Source organism: Camellia sinensis, chromosome 10 (assembly GCF_055761805.1).
Source record: "Camellia sinensis isolate YWXY chromosome 10, ASM5576180v1, whole genome shotgun sequence".
NCBI classification, from domain to species: Eukaryota; Viridiplantae; Streptophyta; class Magnoliopsida; order Ericales; family Theaceae; genus Camellia; species Camellia sinensis.
The window spans coordinates 156,928,534-156,955,790 of NC_138970.1; the positions used below are offsets into that span (position 1 = coordinate 156,928,534).

Sequence of the window (27,257 nt, forward strand, 5' to 3'; positions counted from 1 at the left end):
GCTTGCCATTTGGGCGGGAATTTTTAGAATAATCAAAATTTCATTTTCCTTAAATATTTGGTTTTAGTGAAATTTTTTAATTTGGTTTTAATTTTTTGAATTTATTTTTTTGAAAATTGAATATTTTATTTTTCATATTTTTTTGTTTTTAGTGAAATTTTTTTAAAAATTTTAAGTAATTTTTTACTTTTTAAAATGCATCGTACTTAGATGTATTTAAATAAAAAAATATTTTAAAAATTAATAAATACACAAAAATATGAAAAATGTATTGAATTTTTATTTTTTTGTATTTTTAGAATTTAGTGTATTTAAAAAAAAAAAACACAAATATTATACTTTTTAAGTGTATTTATATTAAATGTGTCTAAAATTTAAAAAATAGCTTAAAATATTTTTAAAAAAATCCGTGAAAACAAAAAATATATATATAAATTTGGAAATTGACAAAACCAAATTTCTAAAAAGTGAATTCTGAAAACTGAAATCAAACAAAGTGAATCATATTAATTTAGATGTTGCCCAATGGTTCATGTGATACAAAAATAAAATTTAAAATATTAATTTATTATCTTAAAAGAAAAGAGAAGTAAATGTTACAAAGTTTCTGTAGAGATTCAAACCAAAGTTTTATTCATATACCTACTACTAATGGAATTCATTTTTATTTAATTAATAAGCATATTTCATTTTTATTTCTATTTTTAAAAAAGAAGCTCTTCATAAAAATAAAATAAAATAAAATAACTATTTTGTTTAGTAGCAGTAGTAGTAGTAGCAGTAGTAGTAGTGGTGGTAGTAGAGTGGTGGCGATAGTAATAGTAATGGTAGTCGCAGAGGTGAAGTAGCGACAGTAGAAGTAATAGTGGTGGTGGAATGGTGTTTGCAGTAGTAGTGAAGGTGATAGAAGAGATGGGTGGTGAGAGAGAGTGATAGGCAGAGTGACACAGAGATGAGGGAGAGAGTGATAGACAGAGAGACACAAAGATAGAGAGAAGAGAGATGAGCGAGAGAGATAAAGAGAAGAGAGATGAGCGAAAGAGACAGAGAGAGAAAAGAGATGAGAAAAGAGATGAAAGAAGAGATAGATGAGTGAGAGACACAGAGAGACACAGAGATGAGGGAGAGAGTGAGCAATGTGAACACAATGGGAGAGAGAGATAAACAGACAGATAGACACATAGAAAGAAAGAGAGAGAGAGAAGAGTGAGAGACAGACAAACAGACACAGAGAGAGAAAGAAAAAGAGAAGAGTGATAAGTGAGAGAGAACGAAAAGAGAAGAACGAGAGAGAGAATAGAAAAATAGAGACATAGAGAGAAGACAAATGAGAGAGATAAAGAGAAGAAAGATGAACGAAAGACACACAGACAAATAGACAAACAGACAGAGAAAGAAGAGTGATGAGTCAAAGAGAAAAAAATAAGAGTGGTGGTAATTGAATGGCATTTGCAGTAGTGGTAAATGTGGTAGAGAAGATGGGTGGTGAGAGAGAGAGATGAGTGAGAGACGAATAGAGAAAAGAGATAGAGAGACAGAGAAAGAGACAGAGTGATGAGCGAGAAAGAGACAAAGTGGTCGCTAAAAGTGCATTTTTTTGTAGTGGATCGATAAATCGAAAGGGAGCTCAATAAATAAAGAAGACAGATAATTCAAAACTTAATTCAAATCAATTTTTTAAATATTTTAAATATTTAAATATTTTAAAAATATTTTAATTTTGTAAGAGACAGATAAAGAAGAGAGATAGAGAGAGAGAGAGACAGAGATAGAGTGATAAGCGAGAGAGAGAGAGATAGACAAAGTGGTTGCTAAAAGTGTATTTTCTTATAGTGGATCGATAAATCGAGAAGGAGCTCGATAAATAGAAAAGATGGGAGTAAGAGAGTGAGCAAGACGGACATAGTAAGAGAGAAATAGACAAATAGACAAGTAGACAGAGAGAGATAGAGAAGAGTGATGAGTGAGAGAGAGACAGGGAGAGAAAGATAGACAGAAAAAGAGATAGAGAGAGAAAGAGAGAGATGAAGAGATAGAAAAAGAGAGAGAAACAAAAGATGAGCGAGAGATAGACAAAAAGAGAGAGAAATAGAGCGAATATTTCCTGCTAATTTTTTTCGAGTCAATGAAAAATAGATCAGGCTTGTTAAATTAATATTTTTTTAATTTTATTTATTGTTTATACTTTTTACTTTATTGGAGTTTTATGACTCAGTTTGTGAAAAAAAAATTACAAAATTTAGAAATATTTAGAAAGTATAAATTTAAAAATAAGTCTTACAAATCAGATTTATTTACTCATAAGTCAATTGTGAATTTTTTTTACACACTTAGCCCTCGTTTTGATAATGAAATTTTTTTAAAACTTTTTAAATATATGTTTTGTGTCTGTAAAATGATTATTTCATTAGTACTGGTAATAATATTGAAAAATTTATTAAAATGATAAATAATTGGGATATTTTGTCTTTTATTTGTGAATTTTGATTTATTCTTAATTTATTAGTGTTATTGAAATATGATGATGTAAAAAGTATAAATAGTTTAATTGTACTTTTTAAAAATAATAAATTTATTATTAAAAATTAAATTCATCAGACTGACCTGTAACTATGCCTTTAAATTTTTGCAATGTAAAACTATCGACAAACCGCCAATAACAAGTTGCCCATTTTAGCATACCTTTCGCGTGAGGGCCCAATTATTACAATTATTAAAAATAATAGTCTATTTTCAGAATTTAATTTCTTTTTATAATACAATTATTACATTTTAAAAATATTAATTTTTCAAAATTACCTTTTGATAGCAGGGCCGGCCCTGCCCTAAGGCAGGTAAGGCTTGTGCCTTAGGCCCCATATTTTGGCCCAAAAATAGGGCCCTAAATTTAAAAAATTGTTATAGGTTCAACTTTTTTTTTTTTGGTTTTAAGATCAATTTAAAGGGCCCCAAATGTTTTATTGGGCACATGTATAATTTAGCCCATATTTATTTATAAATGTGTTTGGCCCATATTTATTAAAATGAAAATATATAAATAAATAAATAAAAAACAATAGGGCCCCTAAATTTGGTAAAACATATAAACATATATAACATAGGGCCCCTAAATTTGGCCCAAAAATACGGCCCCTAAATTTGGTAAAATATTATAGGCTCAATGTTTTTTTTTTTTTTGGTTTTAGGATCAATTTAAAGGGCCCCAAAATATTTTTTGGGTCCATGTATGATTTACTCCATATTTATTTATAAGTGTAGTTTGGTCCATATTTATTAAAATGAAAATATATATTAAAAAAAAGTGTTTGGGCTCAAGAAAAATAATACATACAATATATGGGCCCTATTTTTTTATTTTTTATTTTTACCTTCTTTATCTATTAGATTTTAGTGGAATAAATAATTTTGCTCAATTTTTTTTACCTAGGTCTTTATCAATTTTAATTGAATAATTTTTTCGTAATTTTTTTGTTCTAATTTTGTTTTATTAAATTGTTTTATTTATAATTTTAATGATTATATGTGTAAGTAAATTTTTTTATGGTTACAAACAAATAAAAAAATTGTAACTTATCGTTTTTATTCATGAATTTTTTTTCAATATAAAAGGACCCCAATTTCCGAAATTCGCCTTAGGCCCCGACGAACTCAGGGCCGGCCCTGTTTGATAGTATATTTTTTTAGAAATATCAATTGTCATAATTGTTCTGTTTGTATTATTAATGGATTTAAAAAAAGGACAAAATAAGAAATTTATATTATTTTAATAATTAATTTTTTAAAAAAATTAATATTTTTAGATAATAAAAAATAAAATAAGATATTAATAATTTTGGATGGTGGGTGTACAACCTAAAAATAAAAATAAAAATAAAATAAAATAACTATTTTGTTTAGTCAAATTTTCAAGTGGAGACTAATGGTATTGTTATTAATAAAATAAAATAACTATTTTGTTAATTTTTTATTTTCATTCGGCTACCAAAAAATGTAGTAGCCAAAAGTAGGCCTTTGGCGACTAAAAGGAATTTTGTCGCTGAAACTTAACATTTGGCGACCAAAATTTTGGTCGGCGAAGATTAAAAATTAATTTTTTTATTTTCATTCGGCTACCAAAATATTTAGTAGCCAAAAGTAGGCCTTTGGCGACTAAAACTCATTTTGTCGCCGAAACTTGACATTTGGCGACCAAAAGTTTGGTCGGGAAAGATTAAAAATTAATTTTTTTATTTTCATTCGGCTACCAAAATATTTAGTAGCCAAAAGTAGGCCTTTGGCGACTAAAACTCATTTTGTCGCCGAAACTTGACATTTGGCGACCAAAAGTTTGGTCGGGAAAGATTAAAAATTAATTTTTTTATTTTCATTCGGCTACCAAACAATTTAGTAGCCGAAAGGTACCTCAACGGCTACTAAATTTTTATTTAGTCGCCAATTGTCATATGTTTAGCTACTAAAAATTGTTTTAGTCGCCAATTGTAATATCTTTAGCTACTAAATTTTTTTTAGTAGCCAATAATCAACATTCCCCTACTAAAAAAAATTAGTAGCTAAAAAGTTGACTTTTGCCGACTAATATTATTTTTGGTAGCCAATTCCGTGACTTTTGGCGACTAAATTAGTCTTGGTAGCTAAAAGTGGTCGACAAAAATGCTTTTTCTTGTAGTGTGAATTTGACAAAAGATTTGAAAAAAAATAAATAAAAAGGTCAGTAAAATGTAAATAAAATCGGCAGTGCTGTATACCCCCAGTGGGGGGTGACCTCCAGGACTCCCACCCCACATGGGGGGCTGTGAGAGGAAGACCCAAAAAAAAAAAAAAAAAAAAAAAATTTTCAGCCAACCAAAAATTAGTGGGAGTGGTGGGGGTGTAAGGCATTTGTCAAATAAAATATAACTTCTGTTTGAGAAGTTGAGAATTGGGTTTTTTTTTTTGTTAAAATAGCTAAAAAATAAAATTAAATAGACTTTTAAGACAAAATATCACATCTAATTCATAATCATTGCATTTTTTCTCTCACAAAAAGTCAAAAAAGTCAAAAAGTCATTTTTAAAAGAGATTTTTTAGCACCAAACTAAAATAATCAAAAAATCAAAAAACTAACCTACTTTTCAAATGAACCCATAATTACATTTCACATATTTTTTTTGTTTTTTCTTTTCAAATTCTTACCTTAATCCTTAAACCAAACATAATATTAAAAAATTAATTGAAATGAGAAAGTAATTCTTGATTACTTAAGTAAAAATTGCTTTTTCAACTAAAAGTAAAAAAATCTTATTTTTACACTTTTCTATCATTGCCTTACATTCTTATAGTAATATGATTTTGGAAATTCATTCGGAGAATTGATTGGAATGATAAAGTAATTCTTAATTACTTATTCAAGCTTAAATTGCCTTTTCAATCTAAGTCTTAGTTTGGTAAATATATTGGGACTAAAAAAGTACATAAGGATAAAAAAAAGTCACAAAATTATAAAATGACAAAACACTTGACTTTTAATGTAAAATTACCAAATTGACCCGTATACAAATAAAAAGTCAAAAAAATATCATTTTCAAGTAGAGGGCAATTTTGTCATTCCAATGTAAAAAAGTCAAAAAAGCCAAACAAGAAAACCAAATGAATAAAAAAGTCTCAGGCTAAAAAACTCAAAAAAATTAAAAAAAATCAAAAAACTAAGTTTGCCAAATGCAGTAAAAATTTGATTTTTACACTTTTCTATGATAATCTTACATTCTTCAAGTTCAAGGAATGTGATTTTGGACATTCATTTGGAGAATTGGTTGGGATGAAAAAGTAACTCTTGATTACATTCAAGATGAAATCACCTTTTCAAATTAAATAAAAATTTAATTTTTACAATTTTCTATGATATCTTACATTTTAAAGGAATGTAATTTTGGATATTCATTTGCTGAATCGATTGAAAGGAAAAAGTACTTTTTCATTACTTTTTATTTTTACTTTTTTATATTTAAATCCTTCATTACTTATTCAAGCTTAAATTTCTTTTTCAGTAAAAATTTGATTCATAGAAAATCTTACGTTCTTAAAGGAGTGTGATTTTTGACAATCATTTGCTAAATTAATTGAAATGAGAAAGTAATCTTTTATTACTTATTCAAGTTGAAATTGTTTTTTCAAACTAAGTGAAAATTTTATTTTTATGCTTTTTCATGATAACCTTACATTATTAAAGGAATGCAAATTATTTAACAATATAAAAAAAAATTAAAACAAAAAGGATAGAGCCACAATATTTAAAAAATATATCATTTTTTCTAAAGAGAACTCTAACTGACATAATAATTCCAGCAATCCAAATATAATCTAGTATATTTCTAGTAATGAGATTCATAATAATAATAAAAAATTATTTTTTCTTCTTAATTCCTATTATTCAAACGTAACCTAATATTAATAATGGGGAAACTACATATCAATTTATTTGACTAAAAATAATTACAAATACATAAGAGTGCAACTATTTTTTATATGTAAGAAAACAAAACAAAAGGTACACTTCAAAAAGATTTTCACCTTGTAATAAATATTTCGGTGGTGCTACATGTATCAATTAGTATGTACACTAATGTACCAACTAGTGTTATGATATTATTAATGACCCTATTTATTATACAAATTACAAATATCCAAAATCTCTAAAATTATGTCACATCACTAATTGGTACATTAGTGTGTACACTAATTAGTGCATATAGTATTATTCTAAATATTTATCCCACTTCACACTAATTGGTAGTTTTTCCTAATAATAATGAGATTCTAAGTAAGTGTGAACAATTTTACATATCTAATCACAAAACTGGATAGGACTCTCTTACATGAGATGTAATAGTGCTGCTAATCGCAGGCCCACGCTTCCAACGTCGTTCCCTGATCACTGAGCCCACCGGGGTATCTGCACAAAAGCCCAGCGAGGAACAAGAGTCCCCTAATGGACCTTCTGGCAGTCAAGTTAGAAGAGAGAGGAGTTTATGTCGAATGATAGGAGAATAACGATAGCAAAGAGAGGGTTTAATGGCGAATGATAAGAGAATAACGATAGGGCACCTAACCTTTTTGTGTCTTGGAAGCCTTCTTATATTCTTCGTTCATCATTTCCTTGTCCACTCCGACCTGTCACGTTGGCCGAAAGTCTACGCTTTAGCTTGCCTTATTCATGGTGAGGCTGCCTGCTCCGACGTGAAGGGATTATCGCATTTAATGCTGCAGGGGCTTCATTAATGGCTGATGTGTGGCGCAATAACTCTGTAGGATCTTTGTCTGCTTATGTGGCTGGTTCTTTTCTTGACAAGTGTTTAGATGCCATTGGTTTTTGGTGTAACGTTGGGTTCCAATAATGTTAGGCTTTAGTGTTTGAACCGTGTGTTAGGCTCTAAGTGGTAGGCCAAAAACCTCTATGGGCCCACCTATGTCAGTAGTTTCTCATTCCCAAGTGCAGCTTCAGTCTAACGAAGGGAATAAGGAAGAAGACGAGGATTGTGGGTGGCCAAATGAGAGAAGGCCGACTGGGAAAGAAGACCGATCGAGAGGAGGGCTGACTGCAAAGGGAGACCGAGAGGTAATACCGACCGAGGGGAGGCCGACAGCAAAAAGGGACCAAGCAAGAAGACCGACTGTGAGGAGGGCCGACAGCAAAGAGTTACCAAGCGAGAAGACCGATTGACTGGAAGGGCCGACCGCAAAGGGTTACCGAGCCAGAAAACCGACTGAGAGGAAGGCTGATTGCAAAGGGTTACCGAGTGAGAAGAGGGCCGACCGTAAAGGGGGCCGAGGGAGAAAAGTGGTGGCGCGCATGGATCGAGGAGCGGCGAGGCACATGGTGATGTGAAGTGGAATAGACAGGGAAGGGGAAGAGGGTAGTGAATCGTGGTCGTACACGTGGCATGATCTCGTAACAAGGGAGGTGATGTGTTGGCAGCAAACGAAGGGGCAAGATTAACATAGGGCGAGGAAAAGGCAGGGGCGGAAGCTTTCGAAAATTTTCAAACTGGCGAAATTTAATCTCGATCCTTGGAATATAGGCAAACCGTGGGCATTTGGAGTTATTCGTTTTACTTATCTTTTCGTGAAAAACCAACACATCCCAGAGTTAAACTTATTTGTTTCGTGTGACATGCCTCTGCAACACTTTGCGAACTTCCTTATGCCAGCGTTCGAAGCGATACGCAGACCCATAGGGGGGATGGCTTGAGATGAAGTGCCAGCCATGAGGCTAGAGGCATTGGGAGAAGACAACGCAATAGAGTTGGCTGAACAATACAGAGCAGAGATGAGGGAGAAGAGGGGGCTGGGCAAGCAGTGAGGGCTGGGCAAGCAGCGAGGGCTCGCTTGGCGACGATGATCGTAGCGCTAGGCCAATTAGCCAAGTGGAACCGGACCACTGGCATACCAAGGCCGACAAGTCTACGTTCACGGCGGTGGAGTTGAAGGAGGAATGAAGGAAGTACCAAATTCCAGCGGAGATAGAGCTAAGGTTACCCACGTCTAAGGAGAGAGTGTCAGATGCACGATTGACAGAATTTACGTTGTATAAGGATGTATTGCGGGGGAGGGCTGAGGTTACCGCTCCCCCAAATAGTGGTGGATGTACTGAACCGGCTGGAGGTGGCGCCAGGGTAGCTGATGCCCAACGCCTGGAAAATACTAATGGCTTGCGCGATCGCATAGCCACAGGCGAACGGGGGGGGCGGCCATGACAGTGGAGGAATTTTTCTCTTGCTACAAGGCCTCTGGCCAACAAGAAACGTGGGTGATCTTACAGGCGGTCTAGTGGCTGGCTTACCATCTTCGGTGAATGGGTGGAGGCTGAGATGGTTCTATGTATTGGCGAACAGTGGGATGGGGGTTCGCACAACGTGGAAAGTCCCCACGAAGTCCGTGGAGCCAAGGCTAGATGTGGAGGCTGAGAACAGAGTGAAGCGGGGTAAAGGAGTGGAGGGAGAATGAGGGTGCGAAGTGGGACGACCTGATCTGACCTTCAACCCTGTTTTCCTTGAGCCTGGGGCCGCAGCCGACGGATGAGAATCCTGCGTTGGAGGAATTGGAGGCAATGAAGAAGGTAGAGGAGGCGAAAGAGCGGAGAGCGTTCGCTAAGGTGGACAGGTATAAAGGAAACAAAGTTGGGGCTTATGCCTAAACTGGTGATGAAGGAGCCAGTCCGACCACAACCCAAACTATAGGGAGACCAAAACCTAATTGACTTTGCCCCACTGCCGCCTTCAGTAGACCCGTTGAAGGAGAGAGGCAAACAGGAGGTGGAGGCGGTGTTAAAGAAGACGAAGAAAAAGAGAGTGACGGCAGAGGAGAGTAAGGGCACCCTTGTTTTAAAGAAGATGAAGGAGAGGAGGGCAGATGAAGCTCCATAAAGGGAGAATGCCTAAGTGGTGAAAGAAGACATGGGCCCAAGTGCCTAAGTGCTGACGACGGTGGGACCTGCGCCAGAAGTATCCCCCAGTCCTGGTGAAGGAAAAACTGGGGTTAGCAAACTAGAGACGAATGCCGCGTTGAAGACCGCCATGTACCACGCGCGCGTGGTGGCAGGTCGGTTGGTAGAAGAAGGGGGGGAAGCCAAGGTCGCTGCCGACCGTCTCGTTGGAGTAATGGAGGATGCGGCCGTGCGATTGATGGCGCGATTAACAGAGGCCGACCTCTTGAGGGGGTTCTGCTCGGCGCAAATGAAGGTGGTGACCTTGGCGGCTGCCCTGATGAATAAGGCAGCGCGCGCGAAGATTGCGGGAGAGCCACTAAGGGCCCAGCTGGAAGAGGTGAAGGCGCAGCTGCAAAATTTAAGGGCAGCGACAGCGAGCTGGAGGAAAGCTGCGTGAAGTGCGTGTGCCAAGGGACTGGAGTATGCTTAGAGGGCAAAGAAGATTAAGGTACTGGCGGTGGTGAAGAACTACTTAGCAGATCGTGTTGCCGCCGAGCTCTCCTAGACCAAATCAGAGCTGAAAGTGGTGCGCCACAAGGCGGTATCGCTGAAGTTTGAGTTGGAGGGCGAGTAAAAGAAGGTAGGCAAAATCCAGGAGGCCTGCACCACCGCTAAGGAAATATTGGAGGAAGCCCTGGTTAACAACGAAGAGCTGTGTGACTAGGCGATTCTACCTATGAGCCGTTGAACCTCCTCGACCGTTCTGGGAGACCGCATTTCTAGTAGGGCGTTGATCTTTTCGGGGTTGGCCTCGATGCCCTGTTGGCTGACCATGAAGCCCAAGAACTTTTCAGATCCTTCGCTGAAGGCGCACTTCTCTGGATTCAGCTTCATCTAATGTTTGCGTAAGGTTTCGAAGGTTTCTCCTAGGTCTGCCGAATGATCAGAGAAGAGTTTACTTTTGACTAACATGTCGTCGACATAGACTTCCATGTTCTGGCCTTTCTAGTGTTGAAAGATGGCATTGACTAGACGTTGGTAAGTTACTTTGGCATTTGTAGTCCGAATGGCATAACACGATAGTGATAAGTTCCTTTGTCTGTGATGAAGGAGGTGTGTTCCTGATCGGTCGGGTGTATCAAAATTTGATTGTAGCCGAAAAAGGCATCCATGAAACTAAGCATCTGGTATCCGACAGTGGCATCGACCAACAGATCTATCCGGGGAAGAGGATAACTATCTTTGGGGCAAGCTCGATTAAGATTGGAATAGTCGACGCAGAGTGGACCAGGACTACATTGGACAACCATCTGGGGTAATCCACATCTTGGATGAACTGCGCCTTCAATAGTTTGTCTAGCTCAAAGGCAATAAGAGCATTGCGTTTCGGGTGAAAGGTCGTAAGTGGGGCTCGATACTCAGATAGTGAGTGCTGAAAGAGGGATCGATGCTTGGAATGTCGGAATGGGTCCAGGCGAACACATCATTGTGCTCGGTTAAGAGAGCTGTGAGGTCGACATTGGCCTGCAAAGATAGTTGGCTGTCGATCTTGGCTGTTTTGGTTGAGTTCGTAGGATCAATTAGGACTTTGACAGGTTCTTCTACTGGTTTCCCTGTAACTAACTCTTCTTTGTCTCTGATGTCGAGTTCTTCGATGATCATAGCTTCCTTCAGCTTGACCTTTTTTAGTAAGGCAACGTAGCATTCTCTGGCCATCGTCCTGCTCACCCCTCACGGTTCGTACTCCAAGGTCAGTGGGGATTTTCATGGCTAGATGGTATGTGGAGGTGACAGCTTGAAAAGCGTTAAGGGCTGTTTGGCCGAGGATTATGTTATAAGTAGAAGGACAGTCGATGACAAGAAAAGTGAGTACCTTGGTGGTCTGCCATGAGTACTCTCCGATGGTGATGGAAAGATTGATGGAACCTATGGAGGTCACCCGATCCCCCGTGAAGCTGACTAACGGGGTCTGGAGAGGGGACATTTTTCTTCGCCCACTTTGAGCTGGCGATAAGCGTTCAGGAAGATAATGTCGGAAGAACTGCCGTTGTCGACAAGCACCCGTCTGACTTTGTAATTGGATAGGAGAGCAGAGATGACGAGGGAGTCATCGTGGGGGAAACAGATGCCTGTGCAGTCGGCCTCCGTAAAGGTGATGGGTTCAGTCCACTGCGTGGGGTGTTTGAAGGGACGATCCAATGTGGCAACTTTCTTATCGGAGCCTTGTCTGATTTTTCTGAGTTCAGCTCACTGGGCTGAACGGGATGGTTCTCTGTATGCAAGCCCACCAGCGATGACTCTGATCTCTCCGACCGGGGGAGCAGGGTTGCCTTGGGGTCGGGATTGTAATGGGGGTTGATCATTGTCTCGGTTAGGTTATGGGGGTTGTCGGGGAAGGGTTTGTCGACGGTGGCCCCCGTTCGATCCTTGGCCGCTGTTGGGGACGGGCTTCCGTGAACCGACTGAGGCGACCCTGACATATCAGATTCTCTACCTGGTCTTTGAGGTTAACACATTCCTCAGTGTTGTGGTCGTGGTCCTGATGGAAACGGCAGTACTTTGATTGATCCCCCCGGTTGGAAGGAGACCGTGAGGGTTGGGGCCATTTCAAGTTGTAATCTCACTGGATCTAGTTCAAGACTTGTTCCATGGGGGAATTGAGGGTAGTGTACTGCTCGAACCGACCAGGCGGTCGGGTAGGTGCCGATCGATCGGGACAAGCGGGTCGGTCGGTATACTGAGGGGTTTGTTGTGTATATTTGGTGGTTCTGGTTTCAGATTCCTTTATTTTTTCTCTGGAGGTTGCGTTTTTAGTTGTAGTATCCTGGCGGGCTGCCAAAGAGTCTTCGACATTTATATATTTTTGGGCTTTGAAAATGAGGGTAGCCATGGAGGTTGGTGGGTTTTTGGAGAGGAAGAAGAGGAAATCAGATGATCATAAACCGGCTATGAAAGCTGTGAGGATGACCTTGTCGTCGTTTTTCGCCACCTGTAGGGCTTTGGTGTTGAAACGGGTGACAAAGCTACGTAGCGACTCCCCATCTGTCTAGCGGACGTTAAGAAGCTATGTTACCGGACGCCGCTGGTGATGAGCGCCAACGAAATGGCTCAGGAAGGAATCACTTAACTGTTGGAAAGTAAAAACGGAGTCTAGTGGAAGCTGACTAAACCATAGTCGAGCCGACCCCTTAAGTATCACGGGGAAAGCCCGACACATGATCTCATCAGGAAAAGCATGGAGGATCATTGGGGTTCTATATGTCTCCAAATGGTCAACTGGGTCCGTTGTGCCGTCGAAAGAGTCGATCGAGGGCATTTTGAACTTGGGAGGTAGGGGTTTGTCTCTGATGGAGGCGACAAATGGGGAGTTGGCTATTGTGAAGGGCTTATTTTATATGTTCTGCATAACTCCTTGAAGCTGGAGTTTCATGGCTCGAAGTTTCGCATCCCATATAGGAACATTGTCACCTCTCGAGGGTAGTGGAGGCTGAACACTGCTAGCCTCTCCTTCAGGGGCAAGTGTTTGACCGGACGAATGCAAACCTCGAGGTGGCGGGTTCATGTCTTGGGGTGGAGCTTACTGACCCTCTAAGTTGGAGAGGTGGGCTTGCTGGAAAGAATGGCTCGGGGTTTGTTCTCAATTGGGAGGGATATCTTGTGGCGGGAGAGGAGGTATAGGGAGGTTTTGCTGGAGCAAAGCGTTGATCAAAGCCTGGTTTTGCTCGGCCCAACGGTTGATGCTGTTGGTGAGTTCTATGAAGTACTGATGTGGGTTGTTTGGATTGGTAGGGTTGGCTTGGGGGTCGACGATGTTGTGTTGAGAAGCCATATATCTCATTGTGACCATTCACCTTGATGGCCAGCGATGAAGGATTATCGAGAACGGGTCTTCGGTAACAATGAGCACAATTGTCACGCGGAATGGTGTTCCCACAGACGGCGCCAACTGATAGTGCTGCTAATCACAGGCCCACGCTTCCAACGTCGTTCCCTGATCACTGAGCCCACCGGGGAACCTGCACAAAATCCTAGCGAGGAACACGAGTCCCTCAGTGGACCCTCTGACGGTCAAGTTAGAAGAGAGAAGAGTTTATGGCGAATGATAAGAGAATAACGATGGGGCACCTAACCTTTTTGTGTCTTGGAAGCCTTCTTATATTCTTCGTTCATCATTTCCTTGTCCACTCCGATCTGTCACGTTGGCCGAAAGTCTACGCTCTAGCTTGCCTTGTTCATGGTGAGGCTGCCTGCTCCGACGTAAAGGGATTATCGCATTAAATGCTGTAGGGGCTTCATTAATGGCTGATGTGTGGTGCAATAACTCTATAGGATCTTTGTCTGCTTACGTGGTTGGTTCTCCTCTTGACAAGTGTTTAGATGCCATTGATTTTTGGTGTAATGGTGGGTTCCAGTAATGTTAGGCTTTAGTGTTTGAACAGTGTGTTAGGCTTTAAGTGGTGGGCCAAAACCTCTATGGGCCCACCTATGTCAAGATGAAAGTAAGAGAATTGTATTTAATTTTGTGAATTGTGCATTTCGAATTATTCAAATGTTATTAAGCAACAAACTTTTCATGTATTCCAAACAACAAAATGAAGATATGGAATAAGACTCTCATTCCTTCTCTTCATAAGTGCCATTCCAAACAAGGCCTAAACGAAAACCAATTAAAGATTGTCTCCACCATCCTGCATATGCACACCACATGTGAAGCAGACTCCTTAGAGTCAAACCTAGATGAATTTTGAGAATGCGTGACTAAGACTATATATAGTATAGACCCATATGGATCTAATTATTAGAACCCAAAATCAGATTTAAACAAAAAAAAACATTAATCTATCATTAGATCCACCTAATCAAAGTTCACGGATCAACTAATCATGAGCTAAAACCAGCTAAAAAAGCTCTAAGCTATTCAGACTACCCCACAAATTTGTTAACTTTAATACGTGAGAAGCAAATATGATCCATAACCCAACAACTAAAGCTAAAACATTTAGGTGGTTAGCACTCTTTTGAGAAGTGAGTTAAAAATTACTTCTTAATTTTTAATTCATTTGGAATTTCATCATTTTTTTATATTTTTTACATATATTTTTTAAAATAATTTAAAAAAATCAAAAAATTAATTTTTAATCATCCTTCTAAAACACCCAAAGTAACCTTGAAAATTGAAAGTTAGTTGCGTGAACGCATGGTTTTGGATGGTGAGATCAGGCACAAGTCTCCCACAATACTTTTCTAAGTTTTGACAGCATAGTCTAGGTGGCATGGCAAGTGATTTTTCTTTTAATAATGAAAAAGAAAAATAAAACAAAATCAAAGCTGAAGTAGAATTTGAAAAAAGAAATAGATGAACTTAGGCTCCATTTGTTTTAAGAGGTAGAATAGAGAGGATTCATAGTGAAGGGATTGTTAGTGAGAGAATTAAGTAAAATTTTGTTTGTTTTGATGATAGTTGTTAGAGTAGGAGTTGTTAAATTATTTTTATATAAAATAATAAAAAAATATAAAAAAATTAAACATTAATGTTTAAAAAAAAATTCTCAATATGTAAAAAAAATAAAAATTTCTAATCCCCTCGCTATTTTTTTAATACCACCTAGTCTTACTCCTACATTTAGAGGGACCTTTTTGTTACTCAAATCCTCTCATATAAGAGTGCCAAAAAAACAAACAAAAAAAAAAAAATTCCCAAGATATCAAACCAAATCAAATCGAGCAGTTTGAGAAGGTGAGCTTGTTGAATTGGATGTCTTTTGATAAAAATGGGAAAGTCGGCCGGTCTAGGAGTTGAAAAAGTTCTCAACTAAGGGTGGTTCAATTTAGTAATTTTTTCTCACAATCAACTCAAATCGATTAGTGCACACCGCCATTCACTTAGGGATGGTTTGGCATTTCCTATATAATTTATTTTTTTATCTTTTTGTTATCACATTATCTTTCTACTTTTCTGCATATCTTTTCGTAAAAAGACAAAAAGTACACTTATTTAGATCATCCCAAACAACCCTTTAGTCTTCCACTTTTTGAAGGTGATTTTTTAAGAAAAGTTTCATTAAAATAAAAGTTATAGAGCACTTTTAGAGTGATTATTTTTGTGACTTGAGTCCACTTAGGTAAAAGCGTTAAAATAAAAAAAAAATAAAAAAAATTACTAACATGTCAACCAAAACCAACTTGAACAGTTTTAGAAGGTGAATATGTTGGATTGGATGGTTTTGATAAAAATTTGCAAGTTGGTTAGTCTAGAAGTTAAAAAATTCTCAATTGACAGAAGGTGATTCAGGTAGTTAATAAGTTTTACTATTGGACCACTGGAGTTATATTTGAATTATAAATTTGAATAAGAATTAAAAAAAAAAACAAAAAAACAAAGGAGGAGAAATAAAGAGAGAAAAAAAAAATAGACTACTTTATTTATATTGTTTTCTTTTGTTTTTCAAATTTATATCTTAATCTTTAATAAAAATTCTGATGAGGATTTGACCTTTGGTAAATACCTTCTGAGACCATCTCTAACGCTTCATCAAATCTTGCATTAGATTTGAAATTTAGTGAAAAAGTTACTTTTTGCAGCTCTAATGGTTTCATCAAATTGGTATCAAAACGAGAATTCACCAAATTTTTCATCAAAGTGAGAACAGGGAAAAAATTTCACCAATTTACTGTGCATGATTTCCCTTGTAAATAAGTTGGTTCAAACAGTTCAAAAAGTTTAAAGAGGTAAAAAAAAAAATACACTAATTGATCGATCGGCCGGTCGACCCCTACTTTGATGACAATCATTGGAACAGCCTGTATCAAATTAAAAAAATAATCTTTTTTTATTTAAATTTAATAAAAAATTTAGTGAACCGTTGAAGATGCTCTCTGGTGAGATTTGACCCATGGTTTGATCCACTTCATTGAGGAATTTTAGATTAGACTAGGTGGGCCATTGAGAGAGCTGCCCCAAGCCTCTGGTCTGCAATTACTCTGGAGCTGCTGCACTTCATTTCCAGAAAAATCAACATGCATTTCCTTTCTTTGGCACTGAAACGTCTAATTTGAAATTTTCAATCCTTAGGTCTTGTTTGGCAAGTAGTTGTTTTAATTTAAAAATTAAAAAGTTATTAAAAAATTAAAAAAATCTATCACATATATTAAAAAATTAAAGATTCTATTTTATCTCTACTTTTTATACATCTTTTCATAAAAAGTTAAAAAATCATTCCAAACATACTAATTTTTTTATCTTATTTTTTAGTAAAAAAATCAAAAAATTATTAAAATAACATGTTCTCAAACGAGACCTTAATTCACTAGTCAACATAGAGGCGCCGTTTATTTTCAAGGTAGAATTAAAGGGATTGATAATGAGAAGATTAATAGTGAGAGGATTATTAGTGAAGGAATTGATAGTGAGGAGATTAAGTAAAATTATATTTGTTTTGATGATAGTTAGTGTGTAAATTATTAAATTATTACCCTATAAAAGAAATATAAAATATTAGAACAAATAAAATTATAATTTTTACTTAATAAAAAATACAAAAACATTAATCATTAATGTTCAAAAAAAAATGTCCAACATGTATTGAAAAAAAAAAAAAAAAAAAAAACTAAGTCGGAGGGCTAATAAATACCTAATACCACCTTCATCTCCTCCATCCCAATCTCCCCTCCAAGACTCAACATAATCCGAACCTACAACTCAATTCCCTCTCTATCTCTTTAAACAAACACAATATTAACAACTCTCACCTTCATCTCAATTTCATCCCCCTTTTACCTTCCAAAACAAACCGACTATACCGCAATCCCTCAAGGCAGGTCCTCACATATCACATCATCAAGCATTTGGTCCCTCAAATATAACCATCATTTAATCAAAATATTTATTTTTTATATATAATTAACTAAAAATAATAGTAAATAATACATTGCATTCACCTCTATAAGAAAATGACCATTATGGTAAACCAAATAGTGCACCGTAGTATTATAATATCTATTAATTGGGAAAACATTAATCAATTTTGAATAAATATAAATGTTTTCCGGCAACTCCAACACTAACAAACATTTATCTAGCAAAAATACAAAACAATTAAATACATTTTATTATACGTAGTCACTTAACAATAGTGTCTATTCCAATAATATACTGTACAAATAATGCTAGGTTCATAAAAAAAAATATCAAAAAAAAATATCATCAAATTTTTAAAATAACCTAGTGTGGTAGGTAACAAAATTTAAGAAAAGACGACTTACCTCAATATATTTTTTTTAATATTTCTTTCGAGATGTACTATTAAGGTATACTCTACTCCTGACAAAGTAAATAGACAACCTAGTTGGACCTATTTTGTGGTGAGCAATAAGACAAAAAATTCAAGTAAGAAAAGTGATAAGGGGAGAAAATAGTAAAAGATGAGGGGTGAGGGAGAAAACCAACTTTAATAATGAAAAAGTGAAAAAATATAAAAATAAATTGATATCTAAAAACCTAATGCAACACATGCAGTCCAACAGTGTGATAAAATTGTTGCAAATCTGAGGTAAAATAAAACGAGTAACCTAGATATCCTGGTGAGAATCATATTTTTATCACATACCATTGATATTTGAACAAAAGAAAAACACATAGTAGAAGAAAGAACAATAGGGAGAAAAAAAATAAATAATTAACGTTAATTTGAGCGATCAGAATCTGGTAGTTCCAAGTCACCAACATGGACAATGCTGTTCCTAATATTACAAAAATAGCAACACAAAAAAAAAAAAAAAAAAAAAAAAAAAAAAAAAAAAGAAAAAAAAAAGGAAAAGAAGCAGTGATCAAAATACAAAACATTTGTTAGACCAGTATAAACAGGTCCACACAACGGTTACTAGAACGGGAAGCAGAAGTAGGAGATGGTAATGATAAGTTACATGGTTCAAAATACATAAAATGGAAAATTAGCAGCTCAATAAAATTGGACAATTAGTTCAGTATTCCTTTTTACTCAACCTGTGAATTTCAAAGCAAATGTACAAATCCTTCTTGGTTGAGTTAACAACATTGAAAAAACTTCAAGCTAGAGTAAGAGGTGTAAATATAAAACAAAATAATGTTCTGAATAACTTCATACATAATGCTGTCAAGGAAGGATATTCAGGAAATGGTAATAGAACTTCATAAATTATGTGCTTAATAACATGGAGTTGCATGAAAAAAGAGAAAAATACCAATAGCAGAATAATGCTAAATTATCCAAAATAAGGAAAGAATTACATTTCATTTTATTTTTAAAGAGCTAGGCAAGGTTTTTGGTGTTATACTTTATACGTCAGACATGGTTAAGTAGCAGAACAGCATCGACGCAATAAAATCCCAAGGCCTGTTCCACCATAACTCTATAACCACCAAGCGTTTAGTTCTTTACAGAAGATCACACGATATGAAGCCAGTGATGGAAATACCCGCACAATAATTAATAACACAACTGCTCATAAGCTCAATTAGCTACATGCATTGCTAGCAACAAGCAAATCAGGACCATTTATATATTACCACAATCACTATCATAAGCAGATATCACCCACATAAACTGATGGGTTAGTTCAACCCAATACCGATTTTCAAATTGTCAAATCCAAGAAAATCACAAGTTCAACACTTCTAGTTTCGTTAGTCCAGTGTGCACCAATAAAGTAAGTAAATTTGAGATACATAGAAAATCTGCCAGCAGCAAGGCAGAGCAATATCTAATATCATTTATTATCAGCTGGGAAAGGATTAAAACCACCCTGCAGCATAGTTTCTAGTGGTCCAAACAGTGGTTTTGGGAACTTGTTCCAGTCATACCAATCCCAGCCACCACATTTCTCAGGCTCTAGATTTTGGGGTACTTGATGAGGATCAGCCAAGACTGCACGCATGAAAATGCAAACAAGATGTACATGAGGTTTTCCGTCCTCAGAGAAGAAGTTGTTGGTTGCAGTCAAGAACTCTATCTTCTCAATGTCTAAACCAGTCTCCTCCTTCATCTCTCTGGCAGCACATTCCTCAAAGCTCTCCCCTGATGCCAAATATGTGAAATAAATATAGATAAGTAACCGAGTAATCCTAGAAATCATGGAGTGCATTACAATCATTGTTGGTATGAAAAATGTGGGAATAAGTGTTAGGCTGAGAATCCAATATTTCCCATGGAGTACTTGTATCTAAAAGTCACTCCTACCCACCAAAACACAGACCCCCTTGAGGACATAAAATCTACTGCATCTCATTTGAGAACCCTTATTTCAAAAAAACATGAAGTAAATGGAAGAAAAAGAAAAAGGAACAGTTCATGATCAATATTGGATTGACTAGAACTGGGCTTAAATAACATTTAAACTGTTTTTCCTTTCAAAAAAAGAAAAAAACTTCACAGCAAGGATTAACCTAATTTCCTACAATTTTGCCTTGACAGATTGCTTGTTTGGTGCATACAAGAAAAGGTTTCATGATGCATGATTTATGTTGATGACAGTTCCACAAATTAAGAAATAAATAAACAATATAACAAACACATAAGCACACAAGGTTTTTGATACAAACCACTTGGCTAGAACTCACCCTTCAAAATCTGCTTGCATGATGAGGGTGTCCAAGATGCTTATATACACCTGGTCAAGATCTCACTTTTCCAATATGGGACAATGTAAGGATTGTAATATACAACCACACAACGCAACTGACGTCCATGGCGACCCACTCTATTGCCACCGACCCAGTAATAGCCCTTTTCCTTATTGGGATGGCAGCTATACTCAATTATCTGTATTCAACTCACTTTCCCTTTTGGGAGCTACACTCAACTATGTATTCAACACCTTAGCAGGTATCTTAAACCAGTCTATAAACCGTGCTCTCTGCAACTCAAACTGCCAAGTCGCAGCCCATCTGATCCTATAATGGACATGATGGCAGGCTAGCTCTGATATCAAATTATACAATCTCTTTAAATAAAACTCAACCTTGAAAACATACTTGCACAAAGAAGGCGCCCAAGAGACTTATATTCACGTGGTCAAGCTCACTTTTCCAGTGTGGGCAATGTAAGAATCGTAACAAACTGAGTATAGTTCGGCTATTAAGCCTACATCTATTGGGATTATGTCTACTACAGGCCTACTTCCTTCAATAAAGGCCCATCCAGGGTGTCTTCGCTTTTCTGCAGCCATCTTTGCCACTCATGTGGTGCTTTGAAAAATGGAGAATCCTAGCACACATTGCTAGATAAATTAATATGGGTCTTCTATTAAAGAAAGTTAAAAGGAGTAATAAATAGAGGAATATGATGGTAAGTCGAAATACCACATTTATGATTTTGTCTTCTTGCATGTGAGGGGCATCAGATAAAATGAATCAATAATGTGGGTAGGCCACACAATTGGTGGTCTCAAGATGAAGAAAAATGAATTGCCGCACACAAGGTATGCATTGTGGGCATTAGTGATGATGCAGTTGGTGTTTAGCTGTAAATATACATAGCTTGATGGGAATTTGGATTGGTGTGCCGTAAGAGCGAAGACAACAAAGGGTGTTGCAAGGGCAACCAAATAAGCTACAAGTAGCAGCTAGAGAGATGAATAAGAATGTGCATGATAGAGATACGAGGGGTGATTCTATTTACACGACTTTAACTCATTACACCCTTGATTTTAATTACAATTTATCCCTTTATAAAATTAACTTTAAAGACTAGAAACATAAAAAAAATGTAATAGAATTTCTTTTTACACCCACTCATTTCTTCTCCTTCTCAACCACCATCACCTTTCTTCTCCACCAACTATCGCCACCCCTTTTTCTCCGCCAACCACCGTCACCCTCTCCCCCTTATCTCACTCTCTCAACCCCTCGACAACACCCAACACCACCACCACAAGAATATCAAAGAGAAAAAACTTGTAATAATTTTTTTTTTAATAAAAATAAAATCATAGTTACAATATATATGCGATAATTGTAAATAAATTATATATAAGATTTTAGTGTATAGAGATGTTTTAGTGTGATTTTCTTTCATTTTGATGTAGTTCCATGCCACTTGAAAAAAAATGGAGTCAAAACCTCGTTCAACTCTTGTTCACCAAAGAAACCAAAATTGTTCAGGTTACCGAACATATTAAGTTTGTTCGGACAACTAAGGCCGAACATGACTATTTTCTCTAATTTTGGTTTGTTAGGTCGGCCAAAGCCGAACAAACTTGATTTGTTTGGCAATAAGCGGGTAAACGTAGAAAAAAAAAAAAAAAGAGAAAAAAGGAAATTCTTAAGAAATCATTTTTCATGTCAAATACCACCCCAACTCCCTCCATTGTGACTGTGTCACTGTTATCCTCCTCTATAGTGATAGAAAAAGATGGGAAAAAGAGAGGGAAAGAGAGAGGAAGGGATGGAATGAGAGAGGAAGAAAAAGGGGAGTAAAGAGAAGCTGCAAGGTTAGGGATGAGGGTATGTTCAGTATTATGGAGGGTGTATGTAAACAGATACTTTTCAAATTTCTTCATATGGCGTAATTAGAAATTAGGAGTAACAAGATAAAACCATGGTGTATATAGAACCACCTAGATATGAGGGGTGTGAGATGTCAAAATACCAGAGAATGGGAAGCCTATAGGGTTTAGGGCTCAGATACTCAATTACCCTTGAGTAGGTGTCTCAGGTTGGTTTTTGGGTTTTTTTTTTTTATCCCACCATTGTATTCTCTATTATTCATAGTCAATTCACCTCTCTCCTCATGGACATAGACATTTTTTCTGAACCATGTTAAATATTGTATTTTTCTCTTTCGTGTGTGTGTGTGCAAATTTATTTTGGACATGCTGCCACTGAATAAGGGAATATTTTTCACAAGTTGTATCATAGTTTTAGGTAGGTTTACAAGAGTTTGTTTACAAAAAGCTTATTAGACCATTAAACTCTAAAACCCCTGACAATAATCCTAGAACCTCGCCATTTTCCCATTTGTCAGGCTGTGAATTAAGGTCACCACCAATGGTTATAAGCACAATCGAGTTGAAATCGAGACACCCACCTACCACACATAGTTTTAATTGATTCCAAAGATCATGAATTTAGTTGACAATCCAAAAAAATAAATAAATAAAACATTGGCCTCTGTCATTGTTTCGAAAGACATGCATTGAAAATAAATCCAATTGCATTTTCAATAAGAAACATTTGACACAATAAAACAAGGGTAAATTACACTGACACCCTCTGATGTTTCAATTTAATACAGATTCCTCCCTAACATTTTAGAAATTACACTTCCCTCCCTATTAATGTTTGTTTTTTAACAGAGGTAATGGGAAAAGTGTAATGACACTGATACCCTCCACTAAAGATATTAATTTATGAAATTAATATCATCTTCTCTTCCCGTTTCATTTTTCTCGTCTACTCTCAATTCTAACAGCAGTGTGGCCCTCTCACTGCCACACTATGGGTTTATATCGGTGACCCACCTCTACAATTCCCATAAAGAAAAAAAAAAAAATCAGAAAATATGCTGAATTTAATATCAATGGTCTAGATTTATTTAAAGTATGGGCTCACAACACTTAGGTGGTATTTGATAAAGCTGAAAACTAAAAATTAAAGTATTGAAAAATGAAAGCTGAATTTGTTAAACTAAAAAGTTGTTTGATGGTAGTGATAGTAAAATGATCGTGGTGATTATGACAATAATGACAATAGTGATGAAAGTGATGGTAGGAGCGGCGTCAGTGGCGGCATGATGGTGGTTGTGGTAGTGGTGGCGATGGTAGTAGTGGTGACGGTGACGGTGGCATAGTAGTGGTGATGGTGGTGGTGGTAGTAATGGCGGTGGCATGATAATGGTGGTGGTGGTGGTGGTGGTGGTAGGGACGGTAACAGTAGTGATAGTGGTAGTGGTAGTGGCGACGACGATGGCGATGGCGATGGCGATGGCGATGGCGATGACATGGTGGCAGCGGTGGCGGCGGCGGTAGCGGTGGCGGTGGCGGTGGCGGTGGCGGTGGCGGTGGCGGTGGCAATGGCGAAAAGTTTATAATAATATATATCGATACTTATGTTTAATATTTTATAAATTCAATCAAAATTAAGTAAATTTTATATGATTTATAATTTTCTTAAGTTTTAGTCTATATTTTAAAAGCCACTTAAATTTTTAAGTAATATCAATTGTGAATATCAAACAGACTTAATTGATTATCACTTAATCAATACAGTTTTAAGTGCTAAATAACATTATCAAACGACTCCTAACTTCAAAATTGAACCATAGATTTGATATTCTTGATTTTTTTCTGATTCCATTTATGGGATTGTAGAATTTTTTTTTTTGAATGCATGTCAAGTCAACGTAGGGTGGGGTGCAATATTTTAGATTTTTTTTTTCTTTTTTAGGGACTATTAAATAGTTGGTATTGTTAAAGTAAGGTAATTAAAGCATTGTAAGGCTGTGGTTGGTTTATTTAATACAAAGTGGTATGGAAGGAATGAATGGAATGAGAAAGAAAATGATGGATAAAAAATCAAGGGTAAATATGGTATTTTAAAAAGAATTATCGCTAACATAAGCAAAAATTGTTTGTTGACTTAACAGTCAATTAACAGAGGAGACAATTGGTAATGCTACTTTAAACCTTGTGGCGGGGGTTGTAATTTTCAAAATGTGAGGGGAGAATTTGTATTAGTTGCAAACCTCAAGGGATGTCTTAAGAAATCATTTTTCATGTCAAATACCACCCAACTCCCTCCATTGTGACTGTGCCATTGTTATCCTCCTCTATAGTGATAGAAAAAGATAGGAAAAAGGGAAAGGGATGGAATGAGAGAAGAAAAAGGGGAGTTAAGAGAAACTGTAAGGTTAGGGATGAGGGTATGTTCAGTATTATGGAGGGTGTTAACAATTACTTTTCAAATTCAAATTTCTTCATATGGTGTAATTAGAAATTAAGTGTAACGAGATAAAACCATGGGGTATATGGAATCACCTAGATATGAGGGTTGTGAGATGCAAAAATACCAGAGAATGGGAAGCCTATAGGGTTTGGGGCTCAGATACTCAATTACCCTTGCGTAGGCGTCTCAGGTTGGGTTTTGGGTGTTTTTATCCCACCATTGTACTCTATTATTCATAGTCAATTCACCTCTCTCGTCATGGACGTAGGCATTTTTTCTGAAACCATGTTAAATATTGTATTTTTCTCTTTTCTGTGTGGGTGCACAAATTTATTTTGGACATGCTTCCACTGTATAAGGGAATATTTTTCACAAGTTGTATCCGAGTTTTAGGTGGGTTTACAAGAGTTGGTTTACAAAAAGCTTATTAAACCATAAAACTCTAAAAAGCCCAACAATAATCCTAGAACCTTGCCATTTTCTCATTTGTCGAGTTGTGAATGAAGGTCACCATCAATGGATTACAAGCACAATTGGGTTGAAATCGAGACACCCACCTACCACACACAGTTTAAATTGATTCCAAAGATCATGAATTTTGTTGAAGATTCAACCAAAAAAAAAAAAACAGATTGGCGTCTGTCATTGTTTCGAAAGATATGCAGTGAAAAAAAATCCAACTGCATTTTCAATAAGAAACATTTGACACAACAAAACAATAATAATCACCTGGACAAAACGGGATAAGCTCTTCTCCATACTTACGAGTCTCAATTCGGACTCATTTTATTATCCAAATCGTCTACTTTATAAGCTTTACAGTAAAATTATTCATACAAAAAATTAAATTTATCGGACAACTATAAATGCACAAACCAATCAAATTTTATTTTACAAAATAAATGAGCTTATCCCGGACAAAACACAATAAATTTCTCAGGTTATTGGTCACTTTGGGGACCCAAAAAACCCTACTAAACAGAGCATTGTCTAAAAAGTAGTGAAATTAATTAGGCCCAAAATCAAATGTATTGAGGGGAGAGGGAGAGAGACAGAGAGTAACTGACCAAACTCAAGGTGGCCGCCGGGGAGAGCAAAAGTATTGTAGCCGATGGAGGTGAGCCTTCGCCCTAAAAGCACTTTCCTCCCGTCCTTCACCAAAACCACCGCCACCCCAACCTTCGGCGTCGGCGTCGGCGTCGGCGGCTGCGGCTGAGACTTGCTTTCCATTTTTTATGACTAGTTTTCAGGCTTGAGATTAGACTCTGTGTTTGCTATTGGAGGAGAGGGTATTTATATGGTATGTGAAGAGGTGAGTGTATTTAAAACGACGACGTCTGATGCAGTAATTGCCACGTGGTAGTTTTTGATTTCCCGCCTTCAAGAATGTTGATTGGGCTGCAAGAAACTTGGGGCGCAATTCAACGTCCCAGTCCAAATGGTAGGCCCATGATACGTCTAATTTGCCTTTTTCGCTTCTGGACACTGATCGGGTTGTGTGAAAGTGAAACATTTGCAAGTGTCTTATACGAGCGAGAGGTCCTGTTATAACTTAAGTGGGGACGAAATTAATATTTTATTATCGGAAGGGTCGAAAAAAAATTCACTATGTATATAATCAGTGGAACTAAGAAATTGAGTTAGTGGGACATTATTAATTATAATTTTTTATTTAAAATAAAAATTATGATCATTATTAAAATAATAATAATTTTATGAATTAAATTTAAATATAAAAAGTTAAATATTTATTATTAATAGGAACAAATTAAAATTCTATAATAGTGTAGAATAGCTTGGTATCGAATGATGATGTAAGTTTGTAATTTTAGTACAAAAAATTATGGATCAAAATTCTTAATTTTAGACAATAAAAACACATTATTTATAGCACAAATTATTATAAAATCTATTTAATTTTTATTTGACAAAAAAATATATAAAGATGTGTTTTGAATAAAAATTATTAAACAGTTTTAGAATATCATATAGCATTGCCTACGTGATGCTCAAAGTATGGGAAATCACAAATCATACTAAGTAGTCTGTCAACTGTCTGAAAATAATAAGTTCATTATATTCAATCTACAAGATTTTTCGCTATACTATTAGTTTAAACTACTACATATATAATACCATATAGTGCTATCAAAGTATCAAATAATTACTTGTTGTTAATAATACAATAAATCCTTAATCAAAACACATGTTAAGAAAAAAATACATATTGTATATGACAACAATACACCCAAAAAAAAAAAAAAAAATTCAAACTGAAGGGGGCACATGACCCCCCTAGCCCTTCTTTCCCTCGGCCTCTATATACAAATATAGATACATATATATATATATATATATATATAAATAGAAAAAAAAATTAAATAATATAGAAGCAATTTCTAATAGAATGAAAAAGTTTTTTTTGTACAAAATAGAAAAAGAATAAAAGATGAGAGAATAATAAGATATTTATTTTTATACTGGAGGGACATTTTATATATAAAATATTATATATATTTTTAAAGTACTATGACAAATAGTATTTTTCACAAAAACAAAAAGGGCATAGCTCTCCATAATCTTCTTCTAGTTCTATCCTCGCTATTGATTTTTGTCTTTTCATAAACAAGTCAAGAAGGCAACCAAAAAATAAATAAAAATAAAAAGGGCAAATTACATATACACCCCTCGAGGTTTGGTAAAATTACAGATACCCCCCTGAGGTTTCGAAAATTACATCCCGCCCCCTGAGGTTTGTATTTTCATAACAATTTACCCCCTGAGGTTTATATTTCATAACAAATTACCCCCTAATTTCTTATGTAAATATAGCATTTAGGGGGGAATTTGTAATTTCTCAAACCTCAGGGGGGTATTTGTAATTTAGCCAAACCTCGAGGGGTGTATATGTAATTTGCCCAAATAGGAATAAAATGAAAG

At 36.1% G+C, this 27,257-nt stretch overlaps 1 protein-coding gene across 1 annotated transcript; it reads right to left on the bottom strand.

The window, feature by feature from the left end:
• Window positions 1–18,977: 18,977 nt before the first annotated feature.
• Window positions 18,978–25,612, bottom strand: NUDX1 (nudix hydrolase 1). The gene is made up of 2 exons (XM_028196814.2): window positions 25,385–25,612; window positions 18,978–19,452 (listed from the first exon to the last, which is right to left on the bottom strand). Exons 1-2 carry the CDS (start codon window positions 25,545–25,547, stop codon window positions 19,145–19,147), a joined length of 471 nt encoding a protein of 156 aa, XP_028052615.1. The 5' UTR covers window positions 25,548–25,612; the 3' UTR covers window positions 18,978–19,144.
• Between the last annotated feature and the right edge of the window lie 1,645 nt (window positions 25,613–27,257).